At 44.6% G+C, this 17612-nt stretch overlaps 1 protein-coding gene across 9 annotated transcripts in view; it reads left to right on the top strand.

Annotated features, from left to right (window-relative positions):
- Positions 1-6552, top strand: part of STARD13 (StAR related lipid transfer domain containing 13) — a 238602-nt gene extending 232050 nt beyond the window's left edge. For all 9 annotated transcript variants that reach the window (XM_066381012.1, XM_066381017.1, XM_066381014.1 and 6 more), the window contains 3 exons: positions 190-407; positions 3284-3460; positions 4026-6552. In XM_066381012.1, the coding sequence (XP_066237109.1) occupies positions 190-407; positions 3284-3460; positions 4026-4143 (513 nt within the window). In that variant the 3' untranslated portion in view covers positions 4144-6552. The remainder of the gene's footprint in view (positions 1-189; positions 408-3283; positions 3461-4025) is intronic.
- Positions 6553-17612: the final 11060 nt, after the last annotated feature.

The raw sequence follows: 17612 nt of genomic DNA, 5'->3' as shown, positions 1-17612 counted from the left end.
TTTTATAACCATTATTCCTATTACCTTAATCTCAAGGATTACCATTATAAAATGGTAACCTGAGGCACACAGAACCAGTCTTTCAAGGTATATATATAATCAGTGATTGTTTTTGAACACCAGTGAAGCATGGTAGGTTTTTATTGGAGCCTGCTGAGCTCTTTGGCTGTTGATGGTGTCTTTTCCAAGGTGGGAGACGGGAACCCGCTGAAGCTGTGGAAGGCTTCCGTGGAGGTGGAAGCGCCCCCTTCCGTGGTCCTGAACCGCGTGCTGAGGGAGCGTCACCTGTGGGATGAGGACTTTGTGCAGTGGAAGGTCGTGGAAACCCTGGACAAGCAGACGGAAGTCTATCAGTATGTGTTGAACAGCATGGCCCCCCATCCTTCCAGAGACTTTGTGGTTCTTAGGTAAGCCCAACCCTGGAGTTAAACATCTTCTGTTCCTAAAGCAGACTAAGAGCTGCAGATTCAAGCATCCCAGAGCTCCACCACCTAAATGCCGCCTGCTCAGGGGACATGAGGCTGGCCCTCGTCTCCCGTAGCAAAACCCGACTTGACTCTATTTCTGCCCGACTTTCCGCTCCTTTGCCCAGTTTACAGCTCTGTCTGGCTTCATTATGGCCCCTTTCATTGTGGAGCATATGGGTTTATTAGGCCATAAATATTATTCATTTCCTCAGAACAGAGTCCCAAGAATAGCTGCTGTTTGTCCAGTTGTTCTTTCTGCCAAACATTGCAAATTGAGGTTGACTTTTTCCCCGCTTTTTGGCCTTTCTCCCTCTGGGAAAGTGAGACTCTAGCTCCGATAGCTCTCAAGACTGGAGTGTGTGTAACCTCAGAGTTCATTTGTGTAACTTCAGATGTCATGGCTCACTACCAGGCATGGAAACCCGGAGCCAGCTCTGAAGTCCAACTAGGCTGAGTCACTGGATGGCTAGTAAGATTCCAGGGCTTGACCAGGCTGCAAGACTGTGTCAGCCACTGAAACATTGCTTCTGAGAGATTTATAGGTTGAGTTCAGACCCCTGCTGTCTGGGTTTGTCATTGGATGCTCAACCAGTAACAAGAAGTTTGCACAGTACAGCTGTGCACGTGGGCTGGTGAGTCAGTACTGAGTCAGAAAGAAGAGGGATTCAGGATACTAAAAATAATAATAATAATAATAATAAATATTTAAATCAACATATCATTTTGTATTGATAACTGTTGGGCAAACATCATCTCTTTTCTTGGATTAATGGTGTAAGAAGAATCACTAGTGAAATTCCCGAATGTCTATTTAAAATAGCTTCTTTATGGAACTAGTCTCGATGGCAAAATAAAAGTTGCTCTTCACATAGGATATTTATGCCTTTGGAATTGGTCCTTGAGACCTTGAATTTTAAGGGTCATTTATCCTTAAAAGTATGTGTTTATATTCACAACCTTTGGATTCTGGTGAAGAATGTGGGCAGTTATGTGGGTGGCTCATCACCACAGTTTCTGGGACATTAGTCACCTGGCGGACGTTAAACCTCACACCTTCACTCTTGCGAGCTGCAAATCCAGTAGTTCCTCTGGGATGGCAGCCATGGGGATGGAGCCATACCATCATGCGCTCTTCCCTCCCCTTAGAGGAGGCTGAGGGCCAGACTCGAGCATGGGCTTTCCTTCCTTCCCCTACCTACCAGACTGCTATTTCTTAGCGTATGATCCCGTCACCACCCACATGAGGCACTGTTGGTGGCTTTGGAGAGACTGCAGGGGACACTGCAGACCAATCCACTCTCAGGCTCTATTTCATTAGGGAAACGGAGTCAATAAATAATAAGTAAAGGGATAAGGCTAGGTATGCCAGGGGGATAAGGAAGTAAAGGAAGAGTCAGGGGTGGGATTTTAAATAGAATGGTCAGGGCAGAATCTCCCTGCATTGATATTTGATTCAAGATGAGGAGAAGTGAATGGACCATGTATGTGTGCTCTGAGGGAGAGCTCAGAGTACAGGGAGACAAACTGAACCAGATATGGGTCCTGCAGCAGGAATTCCTGGTGCTTGTGATACCAGGAGATAGAGAGCGACAAGTATGGTGAGGAAGAGACATCCTGAAGTGCTTCCTGTCTTGGGAGCTTCTCCCTGGTTAGGCTCACGCACACCTGGCAGGTCCCCTGTAACGATGAATCCCACACTGTCCTTTGCTCTAGTTCCCTAGGAGCTCCCAGGGATAGCTGCTGCAGGTTTCTTTCGTTTTCCTTAGGCAGACCTGTGCATCTTTCCGGCTTTATTATTGATCATATTATCACGCATGAAAAGAGCATGGTCTCGCCCATGGAGAAGTTGTTAAGCATTTGGGAGAGGCTTGCTTACTCCCAAGTTCTTTTTGGGAATGTATAATAGTTTCTCTCTGTGGTGTTGTAGGACAGACAAAGGTAGAGGTGAGATGACCAAGTAGGGGAGTAGGATTTGTGACGTAAACAACTGGAATGACAATAATAAAACCTGTATCCTACGGTATAAATTGTAGAAATGCTCTCATGGCTCCTGACTTCCATCAACAGTCTTACTCTAGATGGTTGTCCCCTCTCTGCTTGAGTAGATTCAGTACCGGATAACTCGCTACCTTCTCATCTAGCTCATTCCATTTTGGAACATGCACATTGTGAGACAGCTCCTTTCTGAACACTAATCAACTGAATTCATTTCCTCTCCCACACAAGAGCCGCTCAAGTGTTTGCAGACAGTTAGCCACCCACATGTTTCTAGTTTTCTTCAAGCTAAGCATCACCAGGTCATTTATCCTTTAAAGCTTGAGATGATTATCATCTCCTCCAGAAAGCCTTCCCTGTACGCCTCCCTTTCCTTCCACATGATTCCAGAGTGCTCCGTACATATCCATGTCACTGCACTGGCCACTGTGTTTTAGAGTTCTCTTTGTATTTCTGCTTCCCCTCCTGGACTGTGTGCCTCTGTCCTTGATGGCTTCCTGGAGCCTGGCACCTCTCTGCGCTCTGTAGCTGTTTGCTGGATGAATGGAATGAGCAGGTCCCGATTCCAAAACTGCAAGGCGTCTGCAGCTGCTGTTTGGTTCCAAAGGCAAATCTGCATGCTGCAAGACCATTTCTGGCCTCTGGGTCCAGGTGCTGAGACCCAGCTTTGAACAGCACTGTGCCACACTTTTGGAAAACATTTGCTTAATCCCAGGAACTGGGAGTGGAATTTGAGCAGGAAAATATGTGTGAACTCCAGCACCGTGTTCAGGTCTTTCTCATTTAGCTATAACTCTGATGTGTGGGTTGTTTCACTGCAGGACCTGGAAGACTGATTTGCCCAAAGGAATGTGCACCCTGGTCTCCCTCTCTGTGGAGCACGAGGACGCCCAGCTCATGGGGGGTGTACGAGCCATAGTAATGGATTCTCAGTACTTAATAGAACCGTGTGGCTCCGGCAAGTCGAGGCTGACCCACATCTGCCGGGTGGACCTGAAGTAAGTATGCACTCCCCGGAAGGCAGCGCCGTCTCAGAGCCTCAGCTCAAGCGGCACATTCATCCGCCAGGGGCCTGGCTGCCACCCTGGTTTCTTATTTCACTGCACCTTCCCCCTCACAGCCATTAACATGCTTTATAGATGAGTACTCATGCCTCCCCCTCTGTTTCCCTTTTCTCCACCTTTCCTGGGAGTCTGCCACCTTCCTGAAGCCCTTCCGCTCTGTCCTCGGCTCTGTTCCCATGCGCACGTCTGTACTTCTCTCACAGAGCCAACACCAACCCCAGAGCTCAGCGCACAGGAGCCTCCTCCCTGAGTTTTCTCAGTCAGTTCTAGAGTTCAGCCTGAATCTTCTCAGAGGAGATGGTGTTCTTTCAAAGCACCCAGGGAGAACTGAGAAGGTAGGCTGACTGCCTGGGGTCTCGGACCTTGGCGGAGGCCACCCCAGGTTGTGTGCAGGTATACCAAGGACCAGGACACAGGGACAGCCCTGTCTGCCGTGACAGAGTGCTGGGATGTGAAAACAGACTTTTTCAACGCCTTTCTCATTATTTTGTCCCCACAGAGGTCACTCCCCAGAATGGTACAATAAAGGCTTTGGACATCTGTGTGCGGCCGAAGTTGCCAGAATTAGAAACTCATTTCAGCCCCTCATTGCTGAGGGTCCGGAGACTAAAATCTGAGTTTTCCCCAGTGTGACATTAAACTCAGGGAAGAGGACTCGAAGGAGGAGAGAGTGTGATCGTGAGAAAGCCAGAGAGCGAGATGATGATTGATGTGTATGATGCTTAAAATGGAAACACTGGCCCGCCGGCATGTGGAGGATGCAGGAATTTCTGAGAACTTTCTAGCCTTCCTGGAGATGGCTAGGTCCCTACTAATATAATATTTTTTTAAAAATCAAAAGCATTTATCTACGTTACTTAAAATTAAATGGATTTTTTTCCTTGTGCATTGCCTAATTTGCTATTTAAAGGCTTCTAAGAAGCATATTCTTAACTGTAAATAAATGTATGTACAGCCTATGTACATAAGTGTGTATATCTCTCCCTTTACTGCATATGTGTAAATTACCAATTTTATAGATGATGCTTATTTTGAAATGCATCTGACTCGGTGAGTTCCTTCCTCACGTGGTTCTCTCAAGCTGCGCCAGCTCCCTTTGTCCTTTAAACCGAGTAGAAGCTGCTGCTGACACGGCCTTTGAACAAGTGTGTCCTCTGCGAGTCTGCCCTCAAGTTCCACCAAAGATCCGCTAGCCAAAGGAAAATGATCTTCAACGTTTTCTTCTGAGTTGTCAGGTTGTCTTTGTAATTCAAACATCAAAAGTGTTGGATAAGGCAAGGAAAAAGAATATTTACTCCTTTTTAAAGCAGAGAAATAGGTGAGAACTCGCTACCAAATTTACAGGCTAGCTTCCCAGTTGGCCCTGGATGCCCGCCAGGTGCAGGTCCAGTGAAGTATCAGACGCCCAGGAACCCCCAGCGTCAGCAAGAGGGACTGAAACAGACCCTTCGCTCCCTGCTGATTAGAGCTGACCAGAACAGCCTTCGCATGTTCACAGCCAATGGAAGCCTCTGTGTTTCATCAGCTTTTCATAGATGCCTTTCATAATGCTCGTAAGTGTCATCTGTTTGACCAGTGGTCTACATTTGGTCACAGGCAATTGGAATTTTCTTACCACTGTATTGCACTGAATTTAACTTGGACACTAAGCAAAGGGAGGTAGGTGATGGTCATCTAAGTAAGAGTCCTGGACCATTACAGCTTCAGGGAATTCTTATCTTATTATATATGACTCTCTTAAGATATAATTTGTTCAAGTCTCGCAATCCGAAAGACAGTGTTTTAAACTAACATTAAGACCAAAACTATGTTGTTCAATTAATTTTAGAAAATATAAACAGGTTTGTTAAATCCATATCCTTCATTAGTCATTCAAGCTACCTGTGCGTTTGACCCAACCCTATTTATTATTATATAGACTAAGCAAATGGACTCTCCTTAACCAATTGCTAATGGATTTAAATTGTTGGGTTTTTTATTTTAACTCAACAACTATAGAGAGAAAGATAATGTATTGTGTTTGGTTTCAGCGAGATATATCTCTGAATAGAGATTGGTATCATAATTTAGCAACTGGTGTTAGAAGGAAAGAAAGAAAAACTTAAATGTTTTCCCTTTTTTGGTATTATATTCATTTATGTAATGTTTTCTGTTATCAGCATTGTGCAATTATTTTATTGAGAGGAATAAAAATGCTATCTATGAGTTCTGTATGGTCAAGGAAAATCATGCTATTTGAATTATGACCTAGAATTTTTCATTTCCTTGCCTGTTTAGAAGGTGGTGGCAAAGCCGTAATTTTCATGCGGGCAGTGCTCTGTGAGCACAACAAACGCACTTCTGCTGTACATCTCAAGTTTAACCATGCACGCTGGATGGCTCTAATGGGCACAGACAAGATGATCAGTGAAGTTTAACGTAGCTTTAATATGGGTCCTACTCCAGAGATGGGACCCTACATGTTTGGAAACTGTGCTAGGCACACAAAGATAAATGATACTGTATCACCCACCTTAGCATGCACACAGATCGCCTGGAGATCTTGTTCAAATGCAGACTCTGATCCAGGCAGTCTGGGCAGGCCCAAGATTCTGCATTTCTAATAGGCCTCAGGGATACCTCGGCTGCTGGCCCAAAGACCATACATACTCTGAGAAGCAGAGACCTAGAAGACACTTAAAATTAAATGAAAACAAACATGATTGTATTTCTTGCTCCCTTCTTTTCCAATTATCTGACTGTTTAAAATTTTTTACTCACATACTAATTATATCACTGTTGCATAACAACACAGGTGCATTTCAGAAAACAGAAGGAGGGGAAAGATGCATCAAGCTTGCTGGTCAGTATTTTATTCATTGTTATTTTGCCAGTGGAAATAAAATATGATATTGCATTTAAATATTATATTTATACCTCATGTATATTTTTACCTTGATTGTTGGTATCAATCATCAATTGTAAATAACTAATTGCCAAGGCAAAAAAAATTTATGTACATTAAATATTTTCTATTTTCTACAAAATACACCTTGATTTTCATGCTTCATCCTGTAAGTAGAAACCTACTTCATGAGAAAACTATCTCTCTAAGACAGCTGTCTATAAGCTTGACTCCTCTATACTGTATCCCGTTTCTTCCCCAATATTTAGCAACAGGCATTCACTAACAGTCTGGGTCCCTTAACCAGTGTCTAAGATGTTAAAATAATGGGTAGGGATTTGTTTTACATTTTATTATTCTTAAATATGGAAGTTATAGTGTTTTTATCAAAGAGTGAACTGTAACTACATTTCCCTTCCATTGAGTGGACCAGAAATTGAGACTTGATGACCCCTAGACGTGCAGAGTAGCCACATCGGACGCAGTGCCCTTTCTTCCGTTGCACTCATTCAGGCCTCTCTTCTGAACGATGACAAAGGGAGCCCCTCGCTAAGCAGGTAGGAGCTCCCCCATCCCAGCTGCAGGCAGTGAAAGGACATCAGGAACAGAGACCATCTGCCCCTCGGAAACTGTCCACACTGCTCTCGGCTCATCGTCCACACACTTTCTCCCATTCCTCGCAAGTTGTGCTTTCACGGGCAAAAGAGGAATTTCAGTTGCCACTTGTCCTCTTTGACATCGGAGAGGAGAACATGGAGGTCATTTAAGTAGCCATGGACTACAAATGTTGTCCTAGGAGCCTGGATATGAATTTAAAAGTTGATTCTGAGCATAGTTCATGAAATTCTTAGTATGAAACTGTTCTACTTCTGACATTTGGCCACAGAAAAACCAAGTCCATGGCTTTTTCTCAGGGATGTAATGTAAAAGGATATGTTTGACCCCAGCCAGGAGGACAAAAGACTGACAAAAGGAAAATCATGCGTGTTGACTACACAGGAGTTAATAAATAAATACCAGAAGCTACAGCATTTTAATGTTGCAAAGCCATGAAGTTTGACTTTTGATGTGCCTTAGGCAGACTGTGTCCATTGTACATTGTTTTAAAGACAGTGTTTACTTCTATTCTAACAATCCCACTCAATGGGCCACCTAGGTGCTTCCCACCCACACCCACAATGTACAGAGCCGAGACTCAATATCCCAAGTAATCTGTTTCTCTGTACCTGGATTTCCTGCATAAGAAATTTGTTCACGCAGAACAGTCACTGAATGTTGAATCTGGCGGAACACTTGGCCAACAGAGGTGCTGATATGAAGACACAGTTGGAGCAGAAAGAGGAACATAAGTAGATTCTCATTATTCAAGGCAGTTCTTTCTGTTCTATAAAGTCACTGTGAACACTTGGTTAGCAAATACTAAACCACTGCTCCTTACAGAAATACAGTACAGGGTTAGGTATCTACAAGCCTCTAGTCACATGTTTGTCAGCCAATCAATGTATAGCTTTGTTTCATGTGTGTTTATGTTTGAAGATGCCTTACCTAATGTACATTTTTTACAAATAATTATCTTCAATATTTCTTTATAATTACACAACAGTCAAGAAAGGCTCCATATTTTCCTGATCTTGAATAATGTGACTTTAAATTTCTTTGAAGTCTCACAGCAGTGTTTTCTATTATACTTTTTAAAATCCATTGTCATTTTATGAATCCACAAATTTAGCTGCTTTCTCTTTTTTCCATGGCTTCATCATTCACTGCAATGTTACTTTAGTACTTTCCAGAACAGGCTCACAGATTGGTGAATTTCCTCTCACATTTTCGGGATGCACCAAACTGTCAACTCATTAACATTAAACTCATAGCCAACAGCACTAAAACTCACGCCTGAACAAAGCGTATCTAACACACGTACTTCCTCTATGAGGCACACCAACCCTTCTTGCACTCAGGAACCCTCCACAGCACTCCAGCTCTACACCTAGAGGTCACTTTAAACAGCAAAATCACCAACCAAAAGCACAAAAATGGAGTTAAAAGGATAGTACTGAATATACTGTGAAAAGGACACTTCTTCACAGTATGAGAGCTGAAATAGGAAAACGGAGAGTCACTCTGATCTCTGCTGGGAATGTGTATGGACATCGGTGACTCTAATTTTGTGCCACTCTGCACATATCCAAAAATGGCCAGGAAAATACAGTGAGCATTGAACTTGGGGTTACAAATAAATTCTAGTGAATTTGCAAATACAGAACTCGCGATGAGGATGATGTATAAACATACCCAGTGGTGATTCCTGTAAAATCTAGGAAGCCCAGAGGCCACTGTAACTCCCAGAGACACCAGAGGAGTGATAGAGGAACCAGCTCACAGAAAACCTGCAGTGTCGGAAGGCTGGGCCTCAGAAGGCAGCTGGGTGTGGCTAAGGCAAGAGGTCACAGGGCCATGGGGAGGGCTGTGCGGGGCAGGAAGTAAAGCTGGATGATCACAAGCCAGGAATTTTTAAGCCATAGCAGGGAATTTGGACTTCATCTAATGAGCAAATGGGAGCCCAGAAGCAAAGATTCTGACGGCAGAGATTTAAAATGGACTAAAAGAGAACTGTGGTATTAAAGGCCCATGCATGCAGGAGCAGAGGGTCATAGACAACCCCTATCTTTGCCAGTATTTCCTCTTTGGTTTTTCCATGGACAGAACTAAATAGAATAGTACCACCGGCCCTTCCACGCTGATACTAACCCATGATAACCTGCCTTTCCTTTCAATTCTTGATCATGTTGCTAGTAAGAGGAGGTTACGAGTGTGACCCCCAAAGACAAAGTCCAAATCATCAGGAAAGGCTCCCTCTCTCATTATGAGGTCTGTGGCTTGTCACAGGAGGTACACTGGCCTTGGTGATGAAAGAGAGCTCTGAACCTGGACCACTTACTCACTGAGGGAAGATGCTCCTAATTTGCATAAGCTGAGCTGCCGTTTTGTCTCCTCCCACAACTCCAACATGGCTGAGACATGGAGCCAGTGGCCAAGTTGAGGATGGACTGGTGTGATGAGGGGCAGTGGTGGGAGGAGGACCCACCCGCTGAGAAGACTGTTGTAACAGTCCAGGTGAAAAGCATAAGGAAAGAAAGGGAGAGGTTTTTAAAGATAGTTCTCAGCTGGTTTTTTAAAATTTATGTATTCACTGATTGGGAAAGGGAGGAGAAAAGGAATTAGCTGATGATGAATAGAAGTTTTCTAGGTTAAAAAAATGTATATGTGGTGAACCCTTTAATGAATGTAGGCAAAAAGAAAGAAGAAGAGAAAAAAACAAGAATGCAAAAATAAAAACAGGCTCTGGATGGTTAGCTCAGTCAGTTAGCTCAGTTGGTTTGAAGCATCATCTGGAAACAAGATTGTGGGTCGATCCCCAGCCAGGGCACACATGGGAAGCAACCAGTGAGGGCTTGACTGAGTGGAACATAAGGAATGCTTTCTTTCCCCATCCCTGCCCTCTCCCTCCCTCTCTGTCTCTCTGAAAGGAAAAAAGGAATTAATCCCTGGGCAGATAGTTCTGTCAGTTGTAGCACCATCTCAGAGCGTGGAGGTTGCCAGTGGATTCCCCGCCAGGGCGCACATGGGAGCAGCTCCATGTTCCTATCTCCCTGCCTCTTTCACACACAAAAATTAATTAATTAAACAAATAAGAAAATTAAATTAAAGAAGGAAAACCAGGTTTCAGATGGGGGCAGGGCAGGGAGGGAACCGGGATGAAAAGGGTGATCACTTGGGCTCTGATCATGTAGCATTCGCATGGCTGTGAACTACCCAGGTGGCGATGCTCAGTGGCCAGTGGGACATGCAGGTCTGAAACTCATGAGAATGACCAGTGCTGGAAGCATGTGCAGTAGTTCACTTGGGTTGTACCATTCATGCTTTCTCTGACGGCACACACAATGTTCCAGTGATACCAAACCACTGTTTCGCATCTCTGTGACTGCATTGACCGTTTTTCCATCCCGTTGGCCATGGGATGGCCTATTTATTCCTCAAAACCCTATCTGGGCATTATTTCCCCCATGGACCCTGCCTTCCTCAGTGCTAGTGGGACACAGGAGGCGAGATTCCCACATACTCCAAGTGGACAAGAGTTGAAGACATCACGTGAGTAGGAGCAGAACGGGGGCACTGGGAGGGGAAAATGATCGAATTTGGGGGTATTTATTTGTTTTTCTCTTGGTCGGTCCTTCAGTTTATCTGTTGCTCCCTCTTCGATAGGGGAAAATATAAAGAAAACATACCTGTCAATCCTATTTGAGTCATGGGTAGAGAGCGGACTGTCTTCCACGAAGATGAACAGTTCAAATTGTTTTGGAGAAATAAAGCTATACAATCATCTAAAATTAACCATGCTGTCTAAGGAGCACCGCGGGGCTAGGGGGTGTAGAGGTTACAGCACCCGTCTCTGGGACGCGTGGGAACTACTGCCCTGCCCTCTGGACGTCAGGCGCAAGAGCACGTGCTCCAGAGCGGCATGAAACACAGCGTTCAGCTCAGAAGGAACGTGGAAATGGCGGAGGAGAACACATTTCTTCTTAGTTTTCTCTCCGTTTGTGGTTCCAGTATAGACCCAGCGGCGTGTGCACAAAGCATGGAAGTCAGCGGTCAGCTCAGTGGAAACATGGAATCAGAGATTAGCAGCTCAAGTCAAATGCAGCTGGTGTTTGGCTGCATTGCTCACTTTTCAGAAAGCTGGGTGGCTGTCCTACCTTCCGCGCAAGCCTCAGAATTCATGTTTAACAGAGCCCCGTACCCCCAGGGTCCTGATGACTGGGTTATGGTCAGGGCTCAGATTATTATGCAAAGCAGGCATCAAGCATGCTCCTTTGACATGAAATGAAGGAATTTTAAACAATGATGCACACAGCAACAGTCTCACGTCGCTTCTGGGACTGAATAAGAATGAGAAGGAAACAGACTTTCTCCTAGAAGACAGAAGAATGCTTTGTAACTTTCATCCAAGGATTTGGGAGTGTGTCGGACAGCTCCTCATATTCTCACATTCCACTGGAGATTGGAAATACATCGCTCAAGGTGGCATGGTGAGCCATGGAAATCAAGAAGAGACTCTCTCAATGGATGTCATTCCTAAGACAAAGCTTAGGCCGCCAAACCATGACAAAGGAGTCAAGACCAGAAGGAGGGTCCTTCAACCCTGCTGAGAAAAAGAAAAGAAAAGAAAATCACACCCAGAAGCAAGCAGGCAAAACCATGTGCCAGAACATTCTACAAGTGGAATTTTGAAACCCAATGAGGAGGAACCATAGTGAACCAAAACTTCAGACCTACAAGTATAAGCTCCAGGGGAAGTTCCTGATTGGTGCCCCACGTGTTGTGTGCTGTCCTGCCTCCAGTTGTCCCCAACCATTCATGTGATAAACTCCATGTTAAGGAAAAACTGAAAAGGCAGGAGCAACAGATGTGTGCACTGAGGTCTGTGCAGGGAATTTTCATACATTCTAGCATACATTGGTGTGAATATATATTTTATCTATCAACCCTCGCAGCAGCCCAAGGAAATTGATACTATTATTTCTAATTTTTTTAAAAAATACATTGAAATTCAAGAAAGGGCAAGTGACTCATTAAATGACCCAACCAGGACTGCCATCCAGATAAACTGATCCTTGCTCTGTCCCCTCCCTTACTGAAACAGAGGGTCCCTCTGACTCAAGATGATGAGATCGACGATCAGTGTGGACATCAGGAGGTCATGCTGGCTGTGAGAAGACTCAGGGCAGCAGGTGGCTGAGTGGATCTTCTAAGGACTGACATTGTGAATATAACTTAAAAGAGTCTCTGTCATGAAGAAGACACTGAGGACAGTGAGGCTGCCCAAGCTCTCTGGTGAGGCCAGGTTCTACAAAGGCAATGGGGCACATTAAGGAGTGACAATGTCCCCTCCTTCAACCAGGTAACTGCTACCCAGCCGTTTGTGGCACTCACTAGGGGTGGGGCGATGCTGGTGTGGCTCACTGAGGTCTGTACCCTGCTTGGACATGTGTGGTCACAGCATTGCCAGATGGTTCCCAGCCTGAAACACAGATGGCTCCCCCACTCTGCCCTTGAGCATGCCTGGACATGCTAGTCCTCGGATTTAGATTCAGAGGCCAAGAGGGACCCTTTCCCTTCTCTCCAGGCCTCACATATTTGTACAGCTCTTAATAAAGATGTCTTCTGATTCCCTTCTGCGTCGTTCCTGTGCACAGGGAGCCTTCAGATCCTGGTAGGAGGAATCGATGCAAGATGACCAACATGTAAATAATAAGATCTAATGGCATCAATAATGATACCTTTTTTCCCCTGGAAATAAGGCAAAACACAAAAACCAGATTAAAAATATAGGCCAAACCTTTTTTTAGTATTATCAGGAAGTCTGAAGCCTAGAATGTATTGAAGTTTCCAAAAAGTATAGAGGACAGCAACACCAATAATAATAAAATAATGACTTTTAAAAGGCATATTTAGTGCAAGGAACAGGAGAAGGAAGTGATAGGTCTCTACTTGACATGGATGATATAATGTCAATAGAAGACAAAAAGAAAACAAAATGTCTCCTTTCTTATATAGCATCTTATCTTTCCATAAACATCTTCTTTCTGAAAAATGCAAAACAAAATCTGATTTAGAGGGTATTTTTAAAATATGTCCACAGGCCCTGGCCAGTTGGCTCAGCGGTAGAGACTTGGCCTGGTGTGTGGAAGTCCCAGGTTCAATTCCCGGCCAGGGCACACAGGAGAAGCACCCATTTGCTTCTCCACCCTTCCCCCTCTCCTTTTTCTCTCTCTCTCTTCCCCTCCCGCAGCCAAGGCTCCATTGGAGTAAAGGCCAGGGTGCTGAGAATGGTTCTATGGCCTCCACCTCAGGCGCTAGAATGGCTCTGATTACAGCAGAGCAATGCCCCAGAAGGGCCAAGCACTGCCCCCTGATGGGCATGCCGGTGGATCCTGGTTGGGCGCATGTGGGAGTCTGTCTGTCTGCCTCCTCCAGATTCTCACTTCAGAAAAATTAAATTAAAAAAAAAATATATATATATATATCCACAAATTATTTAATACGAATATGAGCTGTATTTGGTGACTTGCAAATAAATAGAATGTGGTAGAAATAACAGTGATTCTGAGGGTGAGTTTTCATTTCTCTTGGATAGCTACCTAGATGTGGAAGGGCTGGGCCATGTGGTATATTTTTGTTTAGCTTCTGAAGAAAGTGCCAAGCTAATTTCCAAAGTGGCTGCACCATTTTACCTTCCCAAGAACCTTGCTTGAGTATTCTAGTTTCTCTACTTTCTCGTCAACACCGGTTATTGTCCACCTTTTGGAATGTAGCCATCTTTGTGGTTGTGAAGTTATCACAGTGTTAATGTGGTTCACTCTTTTAGACTTTATGCAAATATAGGAGTTTCAAGTGATCACATGGAGGAATAGAATTCAGATAATTCAAGTTCTAGTTCTTCCTCTTGGCCTACCCTCCTGTCCTTATTCAAATCTACAGCTTCCAATCACAGGGACTGGAAACAGGAACTGAATTATGTCCCAAGCTGGCCGAACAGTTCCAGACTCTTGCTTGCTTTCATTCTTGAGGAGGGCGGGACGAGGAGTATATTTCTGTGCTTGCTCCCTAGACCCTCGTCTGAAATCCCCTTGGGCTGAGCCTTGTACTCATCTGGGTTCTCTCTTCCTCTGTTGGATTCCACCCTATGAGTTAGTAACAGAAATGTGCTAAATTAGTATAACTTCCTTGGGACCTCCTAATCCATGGGGGAACAGGAGAAAAGGAAGTCAAAGGTATTCCTTTCCAGGTGGAAACACGGGCCAGTGCTGGGGGTGAAGAGGTTCTATATTGAGGAAGCTGTCAGACTTAGGCATGCAAGGAGAAGAACCTTTGAGAAGCATACCCAGGGGTCAAGCAGGAAAAGATAGTCACTTTAAAACAACAAAACTGCTCCCAGTTCAAAATGGCTGGAAGCTAATTCTATAGAGCCAGAAGGAATGTTCTGCCCAGAGGTACAGCTGTCAGGGTTGGAACCACCACGAAGGAAAGTCAGAGGTGGGAGAATGGTAGGGAAGTCATCCAAAGCCTGCCTGGGAAGAAGAGACTCTGGGGAGTGGGTTTCCAGAGACTGGTCCCCCTGTTAGCAGGGGCCTCTGTTTTGCGCTCATTGAGCAACCTTCTGAGTGTGAGGTTGCTACCACACAGGGAGGATCCTAAGGAGGTGATGTGCCTGCAGGGTTGAAAGCTGGTTTCAGTCCTCAGAGCAGACCAGTAGATCTGGATGGAGGGAGGAGGGGCTGGGAAGAAGGACGAGAAAAAAAGCCTCAGATGGGGCTTCAAGTTTAGAGATTCCACCCCTGCTACTGACCAGCACAGCTAGTAACCGTCCAGGTCCTGAGTGAGAATGGTGCAGGATGAAGAAATAAACTCAGAGAGAAAAAAAGACGGGATCGGAAGGCCTCTGCAAGCTGATGGCAAGCCAGAGCAAAAGCAAAGCCCCCTGTCTGCTTTATTATACAGTGCAGAGCCATAAGCAAATAAAGAAATCTCCGATACAGTCACACATCTGAGGCATAAACAGGAATCCCCCCCCCCCCACCCTGCATAACTGAAATCAAGCAACATCAGAACAAACAAAGGGTGAGAGGAAGGGCATGTAAATTGCCTCTTGCAACTTAATCAGACAAGTGGAGATGGGAGGAGTAGAAACACTCCAGCATCACAGCTAGCATTGTCGGGAGCCAATCCACTAGTGCTGGCTAACAAGGTCACAGCAGAAGAAGATCCACAACTGCTGGTTGACAAAGTCACAGCAGAAGAAGACCAATGGCTGCTGGTTAATAAAGTCACCGCAGTGAAGACTAACAGCTGCGGGTTGACAAAGTCACCGCAGAGGAGAGGCACAACGATACTTCCCCCTTTTGACCTTTTTGAATTAATCTGGCCTTATATCCCCCCTTTTCTGGGTGTGTGCTATCATTTATGGCACAGGGATAATAGTACCGTGCTTTCCCTGTAGATTCATAGTAAGTTCTTTGGAAATGAGACAGAGGGTGTGAGTTCCACAGAAAAGCCTGTAAGCCCCTTGAACTGGGCTCATAGACATAAGAGGCTGGCTATGATATTCCTCATAAAGGGTTAAGTTGATAGGAGAACTTCTTTTTATTAATCATGGTAGAAAGAATAGATTGTGACTTATGAATAGGTAGGAAACAGTAGCTATACACAGAGCACCTTTCAGCCTTCACTTAATTCATCACTTTTCCTCCTTACTTTTCCTCCTTAGCCCTTTCATGTAGTAGAATAAAGAAACTTTCCATTCTTCTTGCATACCTGACCTGCAGGTGGTGGAACATTCTGAGAAAAGTAAAGTTAAAACTTAACTAGTGTACGAATATAGTAAAAAATAAAATTTGATTAGACAATAGCATCATAGGTAAGGTAGAGTTGTTATTCAGTACTGACTTTTTAGAAGTCTGTTCCAACATTGTTCTTGCTGTTCAAGTGATTGTACTGTATAACTGTACTTTGAATGACTTACCACCTGATTTGTAGATGTGAGAATAGTGATACAAAAACAATGATTGATCAATGTATTCTGAATATCATGTGATTGTAACTTAGTGTGTGTGTGCATAAAAGGAAAGCTAGACCAGCATTTTGGCAGAGATGCCTGGCAGTAAATGCTAACTGGAGAATAAAGAGAAAGAAAAGAATTCGGCTCTCTCACTCGATTCGTGCCGACGCCGTCTCTTCCTGTGGGACCCCTGGATCCTTCCCCCCGGGGCTGGACCCCGGCATAGCATGGAGGTGAGGAGAAAAACTTAGTCTTTAGCAACTTAAGCAAGTGAGGTGGGGGGTTGGGCAGACTTACTGCCAGTCCCCCACTCCTCAGTTCCCCAAAAATCTAAACCTCAAGGACCCTTTCAGCTTGCAGTCTCCAACATAGCCCTATTCCTGTCTACCCTGCACCTCCCTGAGCCACTGAGCAACTATCCTGTGAGCCATCAGGCATTGCCTCTGCAGGCCACAAATAGTTCTAAAGAATTACTCTTTCCACCTGACCAGTGGGTGGCACAGTGGATGGAGCATTGGAGTGGGATGCAGAGGTTCGAAACCCCGATGTTGCCAGCTTGAGTATGGGATCATAGACATGACCCCATGGTCGCTGGCTTGAAGCCCAAGGTCGCTGGCTTCAGCAAGAGGTCACTGGCTTGGCTGCAGCCCTCAGTCAAGGTACATATGAAAACTCAATCAATGAACAACTAAGGTGCCGCAATGAAGAACTGATGCTTCTCATCTCTCAGCCTTCCTGTCTCTATCTATCCCTCTCTCTGTCTCAGCTGCAAAAACAAAACAAAACAAAAAAAAGTACTCTTTCTAGCTATATTGGACCCTCTCAAAAACAAGAACCCATAAATTAAGGTAGAGTCCTCAAGAGTGAACATCTGAGGGTTATGAAGAACTTTATAACACAGCCTAGAAATCCAGCCATTTTCAAAGGACTGATGCTCAGAACCTCGTTGGGTAAACTGGTGGCAAGTTGTGGTAGCCGTTCTTCTTATTGGTATTTAAACATCTCTGAAATTTAGATTAAGGATAGTGTCATACAAAGTGGCAAAACTCACCTGGGAGCCTCTGTCATTGTTTAATGTGGTCATTCTTCTGGAAATTCCTTTCCCATAATTGCCCACCTCTGCAGGAACAGACATCCTTCGCAGCACGTGAAGAATGGTTTCTGAGAAACCTGAAACTCCCCAAAGGCTGCTTTTTTTTTTTTGAGGATATGCTAGAAAGATTTGTTCTCAAATATTCCATCTTAAATCTCCACCCTTCACATTAGTGTGAGTACCAAAGTAATTCAGTGAATTTTTTACTATTTCTAATACCAAAAAAAAGAAAAGAAGTTCATCTCAGGATACTAAGCCCACTATGCTAGACAGGACTGGGAGCGGTGGGGGATACAAGGTTTACTCAGAGCATTGGTGGAGACAAAGATGCAGCACTCATTGTGGAGAAGAATATATCTGGATGGAGGGAGGAGGGGCCGGGAAGAAGGACGAGAAAAAAGCTGACCCCAAGTCAGTATGGGCTGGCTCTGTTCCACACATTTAGCTTTGAGGGGGCTGAATTTCCAGTCAAAGCTCTAAATAAAGAGTCATG

The sequence above is a fragment of the Saccopteryx leptura genome, chromosome 4 (assembly GCF_036850995.1).
Source record: "Saccopteryx leptura isolate mSacLep1 chromosome 4, mSacLep1_pri_phased_curated, whole genome shotgun sequence".
In the NCBI taxonomy this organism is placed as follows: Eukaryota; Metazoa; Chordata; class Mammalia; order Chiroptera; family Emballonuridae; genus Saccopteryx; species Saccopteryx leptura.
The sequence above is the reverse complement of the archived record's forward strand: the minus strand, read 5'-3'. Positions and strand labels throughout refer to the sequence as shown.